Consider the following 18,613-nt stretch of genomic DNA (forward strand, 5'->3'; position numbering starts at 1 on the left):
ACGTCACTAAGCAGTTTCCAGACTCCTGCATTCCTGAGGGGAAAAGATGCTCCTGGACGATGACCTCCGCGTGGATCCCAGTACACCTGTAGTGTTAAGACCAGCCCTGACCGTTCAAGGACAATGAGGACGAGCTGTGAATGAAAGCTAGTGTTGTCAGTTAACATGGCAACATTAGATCCTGTTAATTGTTAGCCACATTAGCCCTGACTGGTTGAGTTATCCTTTTAATTATATTTTAACTATCCCCTTTCAGGGTCAGTTCAAGAAATCAATGCTTGCATTGCACATCTGATTAACAGGTTAAAATTAGTGATACATCAAATAGTTGGCAACTGAAAAAATATTCGGCTGAAAATGGCAAAAAAAAAAAAAAAGCGAGTGAAAAGTGAAAAGACTGAATAATTATTTTTGAACAATATGGTATGGTGGATGGTATGACAAAATTTTCTATTACAATATATTTATTTATTTTGGTCAATAGGATATCGTTCCAATATTAATATAAACAATATAAAAACCTCTGAAAAACACCAACAACAGATATATGTTCATAAAAATGTCTGAAAAAATAATGTCAATTCATGTTGTGTGTTCTCTAAGAAACACTCTACTCCCTCCGGCAGTTTCAAGTTTCATTTTTATGCTCTACTCGGAAGAATTGAAATAAAAAAAGCTTTCAGCATTACTCATTATGCTCTATATTAGTTTATTAGTTATACAAAAAAAACTATACAAAAACTGCCTTTCTCTGTGTAAATTCCAAGTTAGCTAGCTACATGTGACTTGAGTAGCACAATGAGAGTAAATGAAAGAAAAAGTATGACTAAAATGGCACTGCTGAGGTAAATGTATACATAAAATGAGGTAAACGTATTGTAAAATTGCGCTACCAGGCTACATTCATGAATAAATTTCACTTCTGAGGTAAATTCTGCTAAAATATTAACCAGTAAGAGCCCAGACCATTTCTGAATATTGATATCCATTACAAAATTGAAACAAATAAATTCATGTTCGTTTCTTATTCAACTGAATGGGTTAAAAGAAAGAACAAAAAAATATAATGCAAAATTATATTTTTATATTTATATATATTTTATATTTATATTTTATATTTTATAATTATATTTTAAAGGATTTTTTTGTTTTAAAATGTTAAGTTTTCAATAAATATTTATTTTAAAGAAAGACAGAATATACATTAAGACTATGTAATGTATTATTAATAAAAGCTTTTATTAAACCTTCATATTTATCCCTCAGCCAAAAGCATCATTTTCTTTGGTTTTGACCCAAACTTTGGTGCATCACTCAAGCATTCTGGGATAAAGTCCACTCCAACCTCTAATGCAACCTGTTCACTGTCCCCAGAGATCCCGGCCAGAGTTGTAGAATTGCAGTGGATTGTTTTTTTTTTTTTTTTTTTTGCCTCGACTAAGCAATCAGCTACTACCCCTTTCCCACTTTAAGGATTTGGCCCAGAAAAAAGGAACTCATTACGGATGTAATGCAGAACAGTGATAAGCAGCTTAATGTCAAGCAATGTCTTAGCTTTCAGTTTAAGGCCGCCTTACATTCACTGTTGGTTTTATCTCCCCTCTCCGCCTCTCTCTGACCAATATTTCTTGGGACTGCCACTTCTAACTCCGTTCACCTGTCCATTCTGGAAGGATTATGTGTTTAAGTGACCGTTTTCTGGGTTTTTTTCGTTCTTGTCGTCAGCCTTGAATATTTCTCATTCCAGCCAGCTCACCAAATTCCTCTGAGCTCAGCAGCCCAGGCCCGGGCTTACACAGCTGTGTGACGAATATAAATCACATTATTTATTTATTTAGCTTTTTTTAACCAGCAGGCAAATCTGCCTCTTTCTTTCTTAGAAGCCTTTGTGACTGGAAACAAAAGCCATTGACCACTACAGCTGTGTGCTTTCCTGACTGTGCCAGACCAGAACTCTCTAAGGCGGGAACTTGTTCCTGTGAACCTTCTGCACTCTGCCTTAACTAAACTTTTTGACCCTGACAAATTCAATGTCTTGTCCCCGACTGAATCCAAATTTTTTCTCTTTGTCTCTCCTCCGTAAGCCTGTCCATGAGGTATTAGCAGCAGTTTCAAGCTTAGACCAGATTTAGAAATGTATATATTGCTGTAGAGACTAAAACCATACTCAGGATACAGCTATGTAAAAAAATAAGAGACCACTACAGTTTCTGAATCAGTTTCTCTGATTTTGCTATTTATAGGTTTATGTTTGAGTAAAATGAACATTGTTGTTTTATTCAATAAAGTACGAACATCATTTCTCCCAAATTCCAAATAAAAATACTGCAATTCAAAGCATTTATTTGCAGAAAATGAGAAATGGCTGAAATAACAAAAAAAAAGATGCAGAGCTTTCAGACCTCAAATAATGCAAAGAAAACAAGTTCATATTCATAAAGTTTTAAGAGTTCAGAAATCAATATTTGGTGGAATAACCCTGGTTTTTAATCACAGTTTTCATGCATCATGACATGTTCTCCTGAACCAGTCTTGCACACTGCTTTTGGATAATTTTATGCCGTTCCTGGTGCAAAAATTCAAACAGTTCAGCTTGGTTTGATGGCTTGTGATCATCCATCTTCCTCTTGATTATATTCCAGAGGTTTTCAATTTGGTAAAATCAAAGAAACTCATCATTTTTTTCCCTTCGCTGTATTTTTAAAACATAGCGTTTTCTCTGAGTTTTGGACTCCTGCCTACATGAAGATGGGCTTTTAGGTGACTAAAACTGAGATTTTTGAAAGCACTCTTCATGTAATTCTTGAGAACTTCAAATGGGTAAAATTGGGCTTCTAAAAAACATTGAGATCACAATGTTAACTTATGCTTGGTGTGGTTTTTCATTACACTGTGACAGATCATACTGTGCTCACATTTGAATAAAAAAAAAACTTTTTACTGCCTGAACAGAAGTGCTGTGATGATTCAGAGATGGCATCATCATTTCAGCAACACCAAAATGTGTTAAAATGTGATGAACTATATACAAATGTGCTTCAGTTAAATTTAGGTCTGTTTTGGCTGTTCCGCTGTTTGACTCTTGCAGGTCTAGCTCATGCATATCTTGTATCAGATAAGCTGCTGAAGAAGAAGAAAACAACCTTGTTTTTAAACACATGTACATATCTGTGGATGGGCCTTAACCATGTATTGTTATTTGAATTGAATTAGTGTTTTTATGCACATTTTGAGATGACACTGAATAAAAAGGCTAAAGGAACAGAATCATCAGACTTTATATGCAAGTGTGTGGGCTCACTTAAAAAAAAAAAAAAATACTGAAAATTAGGATGGAAATGAATTTGCTAAATTCGTACTGTAAATGCCAAAACACTTAATAATAAAACAGAAAAAACTCAACCTGGACTGCTGCAAAACTTGGCATGCAGTTATCATGTCTCAGGTAGATATGTAAATGATTACAGGTGTGGCCTGGGATTAGACACTAGGTCTTGCCACAAGAGGGTGTACAACTGCTTCCCCTGCTGCCTTATAAAAAGGGTCTTAGAGGCTACTGTTGGGTAGTGTACCCCAACTTTAAGGGCGTTTTCACACCAGCACTGTTTGGTTCAGTTAAAACAGACTCTGGTTTGTTTTTACCCTTAGTGCGGTTCAATTGAGCAGGTGTGAAAACGTATTCGGATGCAGATCAAAACACCAGGACCGAGACATGCTATAGGAGGTGGTCTCGGTCCAGTCCCAAACGAACTCTGGATCAGTGATCCGGTCTCGATCCGACCCAGCTATTAAATATACTTCTTTTATTTGAGCTAAACTGCTGATAAGGCTCAGTTTAATCTGATATATTAGCTAGATAACACTAATTACCACAGCTATGAACAAACACTGTCTCTGCTGCTCCATGTTGTTTACATAAGCATTCTGTGCTGCGTTCACTGCTCACAGATACGTGACTCAATTCTCTATGTGTACATCTGCACTGCACGTCACATAAAAAACTGCATTTTCAGCGTTCTGTGTTAAATCAGCTTCACACTGCGTAAATATACGTGATGGAACACAGACTCTTCTTGTTATATTTACTTTCTTTCTCCTGCGCCTGACAGTTCTGACTAATTTGAAGAAACATTGTGCACGTGAGCTTTATTAGTGCTCATTTTGGTGTGTTTAGATTTATGCCAGAGTGAAACCAAATCAAACAGAGGGAGAAAAACCTCTAAGCAAACAAACTCATCAACTGATCCTGACCATAGAAACCAACTACAGGTGTGAAAATGCCCTAAACGCTCAAACCTTCTGCTCAACTTTTCTACTGAAAAGTTTTGTGACTACTACATCTTAAAAATTCAATTTCCATAATTTCTGTGGGAGGCTCAGTGTGTGCTGCCACTTGTTGTAATTGGCATCCCTCATGTTAACTTCACCTCCTCAGTTGTTCTGTGCAATTGTTCTGCCAATCTCCAAAACGCCAGCGTAGGAAATGTGTGATGTGGTAAGGCATGGCATGGCACTAATTTAACTGCAAGCTCTGCAATGTACTCTGGTAAATTGGGTCTGTCAATGTGCTGATGTAATCCATTACCCTGTGGAGCATTCTGACCTTTCAGGTGCTGCCTGTGGAGAAAAGTCCATCTAGTTTACGTTGGCAATTTTTGATTAATCGCGGCAGGGCCGAACTTTTGAGGCAAATTTGGATCCAGGTACTAATGCTATAACTTATGCTTTAAACCTTAAACCGCCTAGATTTTTCTCATTTATCGCTGTGCAACTTTCTGTAATTGTCATGCCTTTGCACTGAGAGATCTCCTATGTCTTCCACACTCAGCTCTGCCTGCGATCTCCAGTCTCCGGACTGCGTTGCCATTACACCCAATCCTAATCACATGACACTACACATGACTTCTCCAGGATGCAGATCACCTGAATTCTAATCAGCTGTGTTAGGCCCTAGTTAAGGGGTTCAGTTTTACCTGTCTTTTGCTGAGTATTGAGAGTTTATTCTCGTACAGCACGTGGTTTCTTGCCTGTTTTTTTTTTATCTCTTGTTTTTGACCCTGCTTTGTATTTCTTCTGACCTTCTGCCTGCCCTCTGATACTGCCCTGACTGTTTATGACATGTGCACTGTTTCTTGTTTCTGGTAAGCTATATCATTTCAACAGCTGTTTACTAATATTGACCTTGCTTTGTTTGACCATCCCTCTGTCTTATACTTTTGTAAATAAAGTATATTTTGAGTTCTGACAGCAATGAGGAAATCTCTGTGTTTTCTGGGCACATGATGTAAGAAATTTAGTTTTTCTGCACACCTGGGTCTAACCCTGGTAACACTGATGTTTTGATCAGTCCAGTGGGCATTTATCTGCTTATATGATAATATTTTTGCGCACATAAACCGAGCTGTATGTCACCAAAGCAAGAAAATGTTCCGGCCTACTAGTGTTGTTTTTTTTTCTTCAGTATTGTTATATAGTGATATAGTCAACTGGTGGTAACTAAAGAGAAACCACTTCAAGAATGACCATTGACCCAAATCTACTTTAGTTTAATGATTTTGTAATTTGTTCATATCAGTAAATATAACTTTTTGTTATTATCTTTGTGTGCCTCAACTACTTTCTCCTTTTCTTCACATTCTGTTTCGTTATTAATCAATAGAAATCAAAGCATGGAAAGCCACAACCAGCCAAGCATTAAAGAACAACATTCATTCATTCCGTCTTTTATGGAGTGGTCTGCTGGGGCAGCAGCATCTCCACCGCTGACAGGAAGAGACTGGACAGAATCATCAGGAAGTCCAGCTCTGTCCTGGGGTGTCCTCTGGACCCAGTGGAGGTGGTGGGAAACAGGAGGATGAGGACTAAGCTTAACAACATGCTGAAGAACCTGTCCCATCCCATGCATCACTCTCTGACAGCACTGAGCAGCTCCTTCAGTACCCGGCTGCTGCACCCACGCTGCGTGAAGGAGAGATACCGCAGGTCCTTCGTTCCACACGCCATCAGACTTTACAACACACCGCGCTCCCAGTAAACACTAGTTTACTATCTCAGGACTTCATACAAACCTACATACTACTCAGTGTAGCTGTAATGCTTACCGTGTGCAATATCCATCTCACTACGAGTACTGTGATCATCATTTGTGCAATTTATTTAATGTGCAATATTTTTTTTTTCTCACTTTTGTTTTTATCGATTATTTATTTGATATTTATTCACTGTTACTCTTGTGCAATAATACTGGTCCACCCTACCATAATCATATCTCTATGCACTAGATGTATATATATATTTTTTTCTTTTACTATATATAATTTTTTTAACTCTTTATATATTTTCCAACAATAGGTTTTCTGTATATATAGATTTATCATTATTTGTATTTACCTTTTCCTGACCTGTTTCTCTGTCCTTTACTCTGCACTGCTGTAACATGGTAAATTTCCCCATTGTGGGATTAATAAAGGATTATCTTATCTTATCTTATCTCTTATTCCATGCCTTCCTACTGCACTGAAACAGCATGTGGTCTGCACACTGAAAATAGCTCTAAAGCTAAGCTACAGTACACTCACTATAGTCCATTCAGAAACTATATGGGAGAAACACTTAGACACACTTAATCATACTGAGTGGCATGTATGTACAATATGACTAAAGGGGGGGGGGGGGGTTCAATTGAATGCTGATTATTATCACTCTCTCCTGTGTAATCCTCTGAGCGGCACTTGTTTAAATTAGCGTTTGAGTGAATAACGCTAATAATAATGTAACTGTTAAGGGATACACGACGCTCTGTTCACGAGGTGACATGATATTGATTGTTTTTACATCCATCTTGTGAACCTCCGGGTATAAACATGGAGCTGCATGGGCCATAGGAAGCAGTGAGTGTATGGAATGGCACTGAGCAAACTTTTCCACACCTTCCAAGTACACCCGCTCTCCAGAGACTGTTTATTTCCTCTACATCGATTCTTCGGCAGCTCTGCAGCAGAACAAGCATGTGAGACTGGACCTGATCTAATAATGTAAAGTAGTGTTTCACCACCCTTTAAACACTGGTACAGGCAACCTTCTTTCTTCTATTTATCTCAGCAGCTACATTAAAAATAAATGCATTTTTTACTTATTTATTTATTTATTTCTTTACTCAGATACCCTCTGAGTATTTTAATAGTTAGTATTGGCTGATTCAATCTAATACTGATCTGATACAGATCTGGAGATTTTATAATCTTTCTTAAATTAACAAATTAACAGGTTAAATAAAACAAAAGTATGGAAGGTAAATCCTGCCAAAAATAGAACTAAAATGAAAATGTAAATACCGCTTTGCACTTTCTTTTTCCAAACATGGTGTAAAAAAAGATTATGACGAAAAAAAAAATTTAAATTACTTCTTTTGCAATTTATTTTTTTACTTGAGCATGGGTCATATGTGACAAATCTAAAATTTTAATTAAAAAGGCTTTTTGCCATTTCATTTTCATTACCATACGGGTATTTCACAGTCAAATAAAAAATGAAAAAGCTAATTGTGAAAAGAAAAATCAAAGTGTCACTTTGGCCTTGCTTTTTCTTGATTAACTGCATAATAAATGTCAAACTAAAATCAAAATGCACTAGGCAACTTCGCCTGCTGTATCCCTGTATACCAGCACCTTGCCCTCTCTCCACCGCCGCCGCCTGGTTTCAGAACTATTTAAAGTATTAAAGTAAAAGTAATGTAAGGCGGAAAAATTACCAAAGACAAAAGCTTTGGCCACACCACAGGGTTCTATAGTGCACTACCCACCCATAAACACATTTTTTTAAAGCTATAATAAAAATGTTAATGTTAATAAATTTGGGATGCACTAGGCTCCCTGTTTTAGCTGCATATATGACGATTGAAAATGAATGTACTTTATTACAATGTAAATATATATTATATATTAAAGAAGATTAGTTGGGAAATTTTGAGAGCTCGAGTTCTTGAGTCTCTGCATGGATGTCAGTCCTGATGTTGTCAGTCTATGTTGGAATGGAATATGATTATACTTCCCATCCAACCACAATCAAATTCACTCTATCCGGATGCAGAGATTTATCCTCATTTTTTAAAGAGGAGTCATAAAGAAAACAAGCTGAAATGAAATAGAAGTAACTATGAGGCCATTTTTTTAATGTAAGGAGTAGAAAGTACAGATAATTGTAAAAATAATTACTCCAGAAAAAGAATAGATAACCAACATTTCTACTTAAGTAAGGTAACAAAGAATTTGTACTAAGTTACTTGACACCTCTGTATGTCCCATTTCCTAAGCCCCACCGTTTTATTTATTGTTAGCCATGTTAGCATGTTTCAGATGACGTGTTTCCTTTAAGGAACTAGAGCACGTCTTTCACACCGGAGGGCAAGAAGAGGCCCTGGCCTGACCTTCATGGAAAGTGTTCAAATAACAGAGCCGGGAAGAGCACTGAAGGGCCAGGCGGTACACCAGCCAGCAGTGTCTCTGAGAGCCTCTTTCAGTAGCGTGGCTGACTTACTGTACTGACTAACCTGCTACTGAAACCAAGGCCAAGACAGAGTGTGACAACTCGCTCAATGGACACATTCTGCAGGCCTAAAACGGCAGAGTTGTCCAAGAAAGTCCATGTGTATGCTTCACATTGAACGTTTGTGTGCAAAAATCAATGTAGCTGCAGTTATGTAATGTAATGTATTGTACTGCTGTAAATGGCGACGACTAACTGATCAGTATGGCAGGCTATTGTTGGTGAATATGCACCACCAGGCCTAATTGACCAAAAACTGCAGATCTAAATCGAGTGGCTGGTCGGAGAGAAAACCCTTTTCTCCAGACTGTCACGAGCAGACTGTGATTTCCAAGCAACCGGGACAGAGTGGGTAATCATTTCTCACTCCTGCATGCTTCCTACCTGGAACAATGGCACACCATCAGATTGCTATGGCAACTGGAACAACCAGACAAGCACTCTCTCTCTCTTTAGAGGCAAATGAATGAGAGGAAACGATCTGAAGAGGCTGGATTACAGCATACATAATGTTAGTCTGATTGAACGAGAGCAATAGCACAATGTCCCTGAGGAACAAATTGCTTGGCAAAAGGGTCTGCGGAACAAAGGCCGGCAGATTGATCTGACCTCGGAAGTTGGAATTCTTGGGGGGTATTGTACATCTTGATTGCACTTGACTGTGACACCACAAAGGTAAAATCGGAGCAGGAATGAGAGGTTTTAGAGGGGGCAACAAACTAGGTACAGAGGATTGAATATAACTCTTCCGTACATATACAAAGCAAACAGTGTGTTTAAGGGGAAGGGGTGAGGGGAAGCAAAGTTGACAAGCAATTTAAAGCCAAGGTCGAGAAGCAATAAGAACTTAAACAAGCAAGGGAACGAGTTTCTGAAGCAGTGAGCTGGATACAGAATAGGCCCGTCCTCCACAGGCATGGGTTAACAATTGCTGTACGGATGTAAAAGGAAAAAAAGAAAGAAAGCGGAAGAGAAGGCTGCAACACGTACCAAAGGGCTGGTAGTCCACCGAGACATCTGAAGGAGACTGAAGGAGCGCAGATCTTCTGTACACCACATGCACCCGCCCGTTTTCCTCATGCTCCTGCGTGCCGCGCTCCAGAGGCTCGATAAAGTATTCATCCGCATCAGTGCGGATCATGCCAGCCTTGAGAGAACAAAACAGAGCCAGTCATTAGAGTGTGTGTGTGTGTGTGTGTGTGTGTGTGCAGAGATTTGGTAAGGCAACCTTTAACCTTTCCACCAGAGGATGAGGTCTGGTGTAACAATATTGTTCAATTCTGGTTTATTTTTTTTTAAAACACTTCTGGAATAAATGTTTCCAGCATGCATAACATTTATTAATTCATTAATTTTGCAGGGAATTTTTCACCATTGAATAAATTAAATTTAAAAGAAATAATTATTTTGCCAAATACATTGTTATTAAAAATCTACAATGTTAAAATATTTAAAAAGCACTTAACAATTTAATATTCCAGATGAAAAACAAAGTTTTGCTGCCTTCAAGTTGTGTCATAAATATCGCATTTACGAGATGAGAGCACATGAACGCCACCACAAACACGTATTTACCAGTGTGAAACTCATATTTTTACATAATCTCTGAGTTTCCCAGTTGGGGGCGTCAATAGATTAATTCAATTAATTTAAATTGATAAATAAATTTAATACATTGATGCAATCAGTTCGTATTGTAAACTGCTTAACACTTAAACACTTGCAGGTTGTTATTAGCTAACTAATAAAATCACTAGCAATACATAAAAAACGTAAAAACCTAGTATGATTCACGGTTCTAATGGGATAAAAACATCACTCAACTAATGCTTATCTTATTTGCTTCCTTTTCTTGCATTAGGGTAAAATAAACCTTTTGTGAGAGAGCGGGGAGAGGTCATGGAGTGAATGCCTGAAATCTTGCTTTTTTAAGAAATTGCAATTACAAAACTACAGTTTAAAAATTGTTTTTTAACACAGAAAATGTATTTTAAAATCCCAGCAAACATACCAATATAGCACAATACATTTACCTCAATTCTTATCATGAATTTACCTCAGCAGTGCCACTCAAGTCATTGGTGAATGAAATTTACACAGAGAAATGTTATCTCAGCTAATGTTCTTATCTTAGCTAGCTCTGTATTTTCTAAAGGGTACTAAATAAATAGTAAGCATAATAAATACTGCTGAAAGCTACTGTCTTTGGCTTAAAAACCTTGTAAAAAATAATTAAAGCTGACTGAAACTGCAAATTGCAAATTGCACACATTTGGTGGAATATGGTATCACCATTCGCCCAATAATTTTAGCTGCAAAATATCCCTTGCTTCCCTAATTGGAATTCTTTTGCCACTGGGTTCAACATGAAAACATATTTTACATTTACAATTTTTTATTATTTTTTTATTATAAAACAATAAAAACAATCTGCAAAGCTGAATCTCTGATCTTCTTTCAATGAAAAACGGAAATTAAAATGTTAAAAATTCTCATTTATACATTCCTTTTGTTATCACCAATAATAAGTGCGACGTCTGAGGCTTCATTTGAAAGGAAGTCTTGAATAATTGGAGTGAGGCAAGTGAACATTTCCCCACCCACAGATAAAATATAAATACCCAACACAGCATCTAGCTTTTGAAGTTTTTCTCAGCTCTTTAATGAGTACACAGGTTATTGTCATGTTTGTTATTCTTTCTGATCATTTTCCTTATTCCACTGAATGCCAGCCACGGTTCGACTGCAAATCACTTGCTTTCAGGTGGCTTTGTAAACAACACTCTCCTGTGCGGTGGAACAAACTCATTAGTGTCAACTGGCTGAGATTAAGCTTGATTAATAAGGCTTGTTATTGGCGGCAATTATTCCGACACGTTCATGTTCAAAAGGATGTGTACATGCGAGAGTAAAAAGCGCTAGAGAGAAAGTGTAGTAATGTAATGAACATCTTTTCATCAGCTAAGCTGAAGTGGCCATTCACCCACAGCTCCCTGTGGAGTGTGGGAATGGCTATGAGTTAAATCAGAAGCTTAACCTCATTGTACAAAGCGCAGAGGTTCTTGAATGATCTGCCAGTAATAGCTGCATTTTATCAAAACCTGTGTAGGTGTGTTTCCCTTATGCTGCAGGTCTCCTTCCAATAGGAAGTGTCTCTTTGTTGGCACGTGAACTGAAACGTTATGTATTCACGCTCTGTACACATCCGTATTTTCTTTCGACCTCGGTAAACATCAATTTGTATGCATCTGTATATATATCACACCTGACCTTTATCCAGCTAAATGCCAACACTGAATTAAAAGGCTGTTATAGTTATACAGGTGTAAAGCATAGAGCTTAATTCATAGTCTTTCCAAAACTGTATACAGGAGATGCACGTGATCTGCACGTCATCTATGTCACTGCTCCAGCTTTACCTAAACCGCTTGCAGGAACTTGCGTCAGTAAGCTTGTCCGATTCTTCAACAAGTGGCAGACTGCATGGTTCAATACCAGCCTCTAAATTCAATACGCCAGGGTGCTGAACAATACATTTAACAGACTGGAGGAAGCCAAGGATTCATATCAGAGGAAGATGGAGCATCGCTGCTGCTTTAAATATTGCTTCTCCTTTACCTCGATAATACGAGCCAGGAGGAGAAGCACATTTCTCACTTTCTTTACCAGCTATCAGGAAAATGTTTTCTCTGTTTACTCCATTTCAAACTCTTTGAAGTGTTTTAAACTACATTCAAAACATTCTGCAGATCTGTATTGCAGCATAGAAGGCAAAACAAAGTTATTTGTTCAGAACTGTGTATTAGCAAGAACTTGGCAATATGATAAGTATCACAATAAAGGGGTTACAATTCTATATATTGCAATACTGTAAGTATGGCGATATATTGCTATATAGTGCTATGAAAAAGTTTGAGCACACCTAATCATTTTCATGATTTTCCTTTATAAATCATTAATTGTTTGGATCAGCAATTATATATACAGGGGTTGGACAATGAAACTGAAACACCTGCCATTTAAGTGTGGGAGGTTTCACGGCTAAATTAGACCAGCCTGGTGGTCAGTCTTCATTAATTACACATTGCACCAGTAAGAGCAGAGTGTGAAGGTTCAGTTAGCAGGGTAAGAGCACAGTTCTGATCAAAATATTGCAATGCACACAACATTATGGGTGACATAACAGAGCTCAAAAGAGGACAAATTGTTGGTGCACGTCTTGCTGGAGCATCTGTGACCAAGACAGCAAGTCTTTGTGATGTATCAAGAGCCACGGTTACCAGGGTAATGTCAGCACACCACCAAGGAGGACGAACCACATCCAACAGGATTAACTGTGGACGCTGTAAGAGGAAGCTGTCTGAAAGGGATGTTTAGGTGCTAACCCGGATTGTGTCCAAAAAACATAAAACCACGGCTGCCCAAATCACAGAAGTATTCAACGTGCACCTTAACTCTCCTGTTTCCACCAGAATTATTGTGGTCTAAAACCTGATGTTTCAGTTTCTTTGTCCAACCCCTGTAGCACCCTTGTCGTTGGTTTGAATACCTTTAGCACTAATTATTGGAACACAAAATTATTGGAATACAGCTAACTGACCCTTGACCTACATACACAGGTGAATCCAATTATGAGAAAGGGTTAAGGTGGCCAAATGCAAGTTTTTCTCGTCTTTGGATCTTCTCTGAACAGAGGCAAAATGGGAGCATCAAAACAACTCTCCTGAAAACAAAGATTGTTCAACATCATGGTTTAGGGGAAGGATACAAAAAGCTCAGGGATCTCAGAGAAATTTAAACTTCAGTTTCCACTGTGAAACAAATAGTAAGGGAAATGGAAGACCACAGACACAGTTCTAGTTAAGACTTATCTTAGATAATCAGAAGGTGAAGCATGGTGAGAACAGCCATAGTCAACCCACAGATCAGCTCCAAAAACCTACAACATCATCTTGCTGCAGATGGAGTCACTGTGCATCGTTCAGCTATTCAGCACACTTTGCACAAGGGAGAGGCTGTATGGGAGAGTAATGCAGAAGAAGGCTTTTCTGAACACACGCCACAAACAGAGTAGCTTGAGGTATGCTAAAGCACATTTGGACAAGATTAATGCTTAATTTTGGAAGAAGGTGCTGTGGACTAATAACACTAAAATTGATATCCATTTTATTAAATTTTTTATTCTATTTTATTTGATATATATCACATATTTATCTATTTTAACAATGCTCTTTGGGTGTAAACTGGACCATTTCGTTCCACCTCATGTACCGAAAAAAATTGTTTGATATTTATTAAAATAATGTTTAGAAAATTCACAAATTTAAAAGGAAGAAAAAAGTGAGTTAGCATGTATAACAGTGTTATTTCGATCGTGAATGGATGTAAACAAAACTACTTGATACATACAGATATTAAAACTATTGTATTTGCACATAAACATCTGGCAAGGAAAGACGGAATGCAAAGTCTATATTCTGACCATTAAAAAAAATGTGTGTTTGAAAGTCTATATTTGCTTACCATCATCATTAAAATACTGACAAGTCAACAGACCCTGAAGCAGGCAGTTACAGTAAAGGCACAGAGTGATTGACTAAGTGGTCATTAACTAAATAGCGGCCTGCTCAGAGGTGTACAGCGATTCTGACATTTTTTACACCCCTTTTTTAATGTATATCTTCACATGCCCCTGCTCTGGAACTGTGTCACTGAGTGCAACTATAAAAACGGTATGGGTGAACCGGGAGTCGGTATGTATGCATCAGTGTGTGTGTGTGTGTGTGTGTGTGTGTGTGTGCATACGTGAAGGGTGTGTACGTACTGACCTCCTTGCTCTCTCAAAACGGCTCTTTTAGCCAGAGCCTCCGGCCCCAGAACCGGCCTCATGTACACAGACCAGCCTCTCAGTGCTGCGCTTTGGAATGTGTTAGAAGACTTGCTCTCTCCATGCCTCCCTCTCTACCTCTCTCTCTCTCTCCATCATAACCTGAACCTTCTCAGTGCCATCTAATGTGCTCCTCTCTCTTCCTGCCTGCTGCTTTCGAATCAACCCCACCAATAAGCACCCTCTTCCCTGACCTATTTCTATATGCTTTTATTTAAAAAGAAATGTTCCTTTATTTGCACTTTTAACAGTGTATTAATGGGGATTCAGCACAGTGAATCATGTTTTATCTTAATGTTTTTGTCATTAAAGTGCATAAAAGGTTTTAAAAGCTATAGTTCATTGACAATTTCAACAGGCCCAATGTGTCGCCTAGAGTTTGGTGGTGTGTGAAGTTAGCTAGTGTAGGCTTTTGTAGCTTTGTAAGTAGGGTTGCAGCGGTAACCGGTTACACGGTATACCATGGTATTAAAATGCACGGTTATCATACCGTGTGTGTTTGCTTATTACCGGTAAAAGGCAAGCCAGCGGAGAAACTCACCCGCGCATGCGCAACTCTGCTCCGCTTCAGCTACTCAGCACACAGCGGTGAGAACAGCAGAAAGTGCATCAGACTAAACAAATCTCCGTCCGCCTAAAGAAAGGCTAAACTAAAATCAGCAGTGTGGGACTATTTCAGATACCCGCCGAACGCACCCGAGGATGGTTATCCGATTTGTAATCAATGTGGCCGTAAAGTCACAGCTAAAGGTGGACATATGTCAAACCTGTTCTCCCATCTCCGAGAACACCACCCCGCTGCGCAGCGCAAAGTATGTGTTTAGTTTAAATTTTAATCTGAACCTAAATAAAACCTCTTTGTAGTCGTGCACAACCCATGTGGTAAGCGCCCGCAAAAGCGCTGAGTTATCCGAAATTTGGGCACGTGGGTACAGGCGTGAAGTGCGTGCTACGATGGATTCACGTGTCCGTGTAAAGGTCCTGGCCGGACTGGATGTGAAAGACGCCTGTCACGTTTTCATGTATTTCGTCTGTTTATTTACTCTCCTTGTGTTTATCCTGTGTCTCCTCCCCTGTGGCCTACCTGTTTTGTAGCTCCGCCCTCTCTTCCCAGGTGTTTCCTGTTTCTAGTCTGTGTCCGTTGGTATAAATAGTCCCCCTCTACTGGTTACCTTCGTCCGTGATTGTGCATTGTTGACGTCAGTCAGGTTTCGTGATCCCCGTGTTTTCTCTGATCTGTTTCTTGTTTTTCTTTTATGTATGTTAATAAATGTAACTCGCACTTGCGTCCGCCTCTGCGTCCTCTCCCTGTTCCAGCTCCTGACAGAATCACGGACCAAAATATGGATGCAGCGAATAACTCTTTCCTGGGTTCCAGGTTAGCGATCCGGCGGATCCCTCTCTCCTCCAGCTTGCAGGTGGGGTGCACCTCTTTAGAAGCCTCTACCAACCGTGGCCGGAGGAGGCGAAGAGGACCGCACGTTCCGGCTCTACCTGCACCCGCCGGCCCTGTACCAGCGGCTCTCACCCCGGCGGACGGCGGCAGCTCAGCGGTTCTCGCCCCGGCGGACCACGGCAGCTCAGCGGCTCTCGCCCCGGCGGACCCCGGCAGCTCAGCGGCTCTCGCCCCGGCAGACTCCGGCAGCTCAGCAGCTCTCGCCCCGGCGGACCCCGGCAGCTCAGCGGCTCTCGCCCCGGCGGACTCCGGCAGCTCAGCGGCTCTCGCCCCGGCAGCTCAGCGGCTCTCGCCCCGGCGGACCCCGGCAGCTCAGCGGCTCTCGCCCCAGCCGATCACGGCAGCTCAGCGGCTCTCGGCCCGGCGAAATCCGGCGGCTCGTTTTTTTTCGCATCGGCGGGTGCGTGCGCTGCGTGCGCTCATGGACCATTTCACAGACCATTTGAACTACCCAGGACATTGCCTAGGATGGCCCCACAAACTGCTAAAACTTTTGCCAGTCCTAGCCTTCCCTCCATGTTGTTTGTTGTTCCTATGTGCATTCCAGTGTTAGTTCCTGTTACTGTTAGTATTCCTGTACCCCTGTCAAGTCATGTTATTGTGCCCATTCCAGTCACCGTGTTTATATCTATTCCTGTTAATGTATTGGACCCGGTTCCCATGTCAAATCTCCTGTCAAGTCTTTTGTCCTGTCATTAGTCCAGTCTCTTGCGCTGTCCCCGGTCCCGTCCGTTTTTTTTTTTCAGGCCTCTATCTTCTGCCGGCTCCCGGGGTTTGGTTTTATGCGCCTTGGGAGCTGCGCATTAAGGAGTGGCTTCTGTCACGTTTTCATGTATTTCGTCTGTTTATTTACTCTCCTTGTGTTTATCCTGTGTCTCCTCCCCTGTGGCCTACCTGTTTTGTAGCTCCGCCCTCTCTTCCCAGGTGTTTCCTGTTTCTAGTCTGTGTCCGTTGGTATAAATAGTCCCCCTCTACTGGTTACCTTCGTCCGTGATTGTGCGTTGTTGTCAGTCAGGTTTCGTGATCCCCGTGTTTTCTCTGATCTGTTTCTTGTTTTTCTTTTATGTATGTTAATAAATGTAACTCGCACTTGCGTCCGCCTCTGCGTCCTCTCCCTGTTCCAGCTCCTGACAACGCCATTCATTTACATGCGTTCATTTTTAAATTCTGACGTGCCTGTTTTTCATATGTTAAAACCAGACTCGCTGTGAAAGCCTTAAAATACAAATCTCTATTGTGAGGATCATGTCAGAAATAAATCCCCTCTTTCTGCAGCATCTGGTTATATACCAACTTGGCAGTAAAATGGACGTTTACAATAGTTGTTGATCAGTCACTGACCCAGGCTCAGTTTATCAGATATAATAATTTAAACTTAAATAATTGTACTGAATATTTTAAATACAGGATCTTTACTTTTTAGAGCACATGTAATGTGTGACACGTGTGTGTGTGTGTGTGTGTATGTGTATATATATATTATTTTATATATATATATATATATATATATATTTTTTTTTTTTTATATACACCCTTAATGCCCTTAAGAGTAGTGGGAAAACCTGGTTTCCTTTACCTAATGGTGTACAGCTTATTTTTTTTAAGGAGACATTATCTATATAGTTGTTCCAGGTTTCTACAATAAATAGTTAATTGAACAAAAAACCTTTGTTGTAATTTCTTTAGGGTCAGTTTAATTATATATGTAACAAACTGTGATACCGTGATAACCGTGATACCGCGGTATTTTCTGAGACGGTTATCATACCGTGAAAATCTCATACCGTTGCAACCCTATTTGTAAGTTTGTAAGTTTTATAGCACACCAGTTAAAAACAGCTGTAAAGCATGTCCAATGCTGTATGTAGTTGTTTTTTCAGGTTGATTTTAGTTTTGTTTTGCTGTTTCTGACATTGTATGGCACACTCTTATTTAATACTATACAAGAGTTCTGTGTCAAGAATGTTGTACCCCCAAACACACACTTTACGCATCTTAAATATAAGAATCAAATCTCGATGAGGCCTTGTCACCTAAAATGTAAGTGTAAACACTCAACACTCATTTAAAACAGACACAAATAGGATCACTCAAACTACTTCAGCAACTGTGGTCAATCCGGGTCACGGCACCAAGTTTTTAATTCATCAATCAGGCACTTACACTATACAGGCAAGGCCGGTTCTAGGGGGGCTGAGGTGGGCAAAGCCCCCCAAGCAAAGCAGTCTAACCCCTTGGCTGTATATAGACAAAAGTACTGGTATACCTTTTATCCAATGTGTCTTCTGAAATCTAGCTTTTCAAACCTGCTGTTTCCACTGTCCATTAAATAATTTCTACAACACTGTGGAGCACTATGGTATAGATTTGAAAAGTTTTAGTGAGGTCATGCCAGGAAGGAATGGTGGCTGATCATCATCATCAATTACCCCACCCACTCACTAGGACTCCTCCTTTTAACACCAATGCCCCACTCACACTGGGAGGGTGAAAACAAACACAATCTCCAAAGAAACATGGGAAGCCAGATACCATCTCTTTTCGATCTGGGTGTGCTCTGAGGAACATATAGCCATGCAGCTGTGATGCATCATCTAGCAGATAAGACCTTGGGATGTTGTGATGTTGGGACAGAGAGTGCCATCTCCACGCAGAGAGAGCTGTACCAACTGTTCCACCCTGTGCAAGACATGTCGTGATGCTGATTGCTACAACCCACCAACAGT

The 18,613-nt window shown here is 39.8% G+C and overlaps 1 protein-coding gene across 1 annotated transcript in view; it reads right to left on the reverse strand.

The window, feature by feature from the left end:
* Positions 1-18,613, reverse strand: part of adamts3 (ADAM metallopeptidase with thrombospondin type 1 motif, 3) — a 232,580-nt gene that overhangs the window by 171,217 nt on the left and 42,750 nt on the right. Inside the window, exon 4 of the mRNA XM_022664827.2 lies at positions 9,535-9,691. Within this exon, the coding sequence (XP_022520548.2) occupies positions 9,535-9,691 (157 nt within the window). The remainder of the gene's footprint in view (positions 1-9,534; positions 9,692-18,613) is intronic.

The sequence above is a fragment of the Astyanax mexicanus genome, chromosome 22 (assembly GCF_023375975.1).
Source record: "Astyanax mexicanus isolate ESR-SI-001 chromosome 22, AstMex3_surface, whole genome shotgun sequence".
Taxonomy (NCBI): domain Eukaryota; kingdom Metazoa; phylum Chordata; class Actinopteri; order Characiformes; family Acestrorhamphidae; genus Astyanax; species Astyanax mexicanus.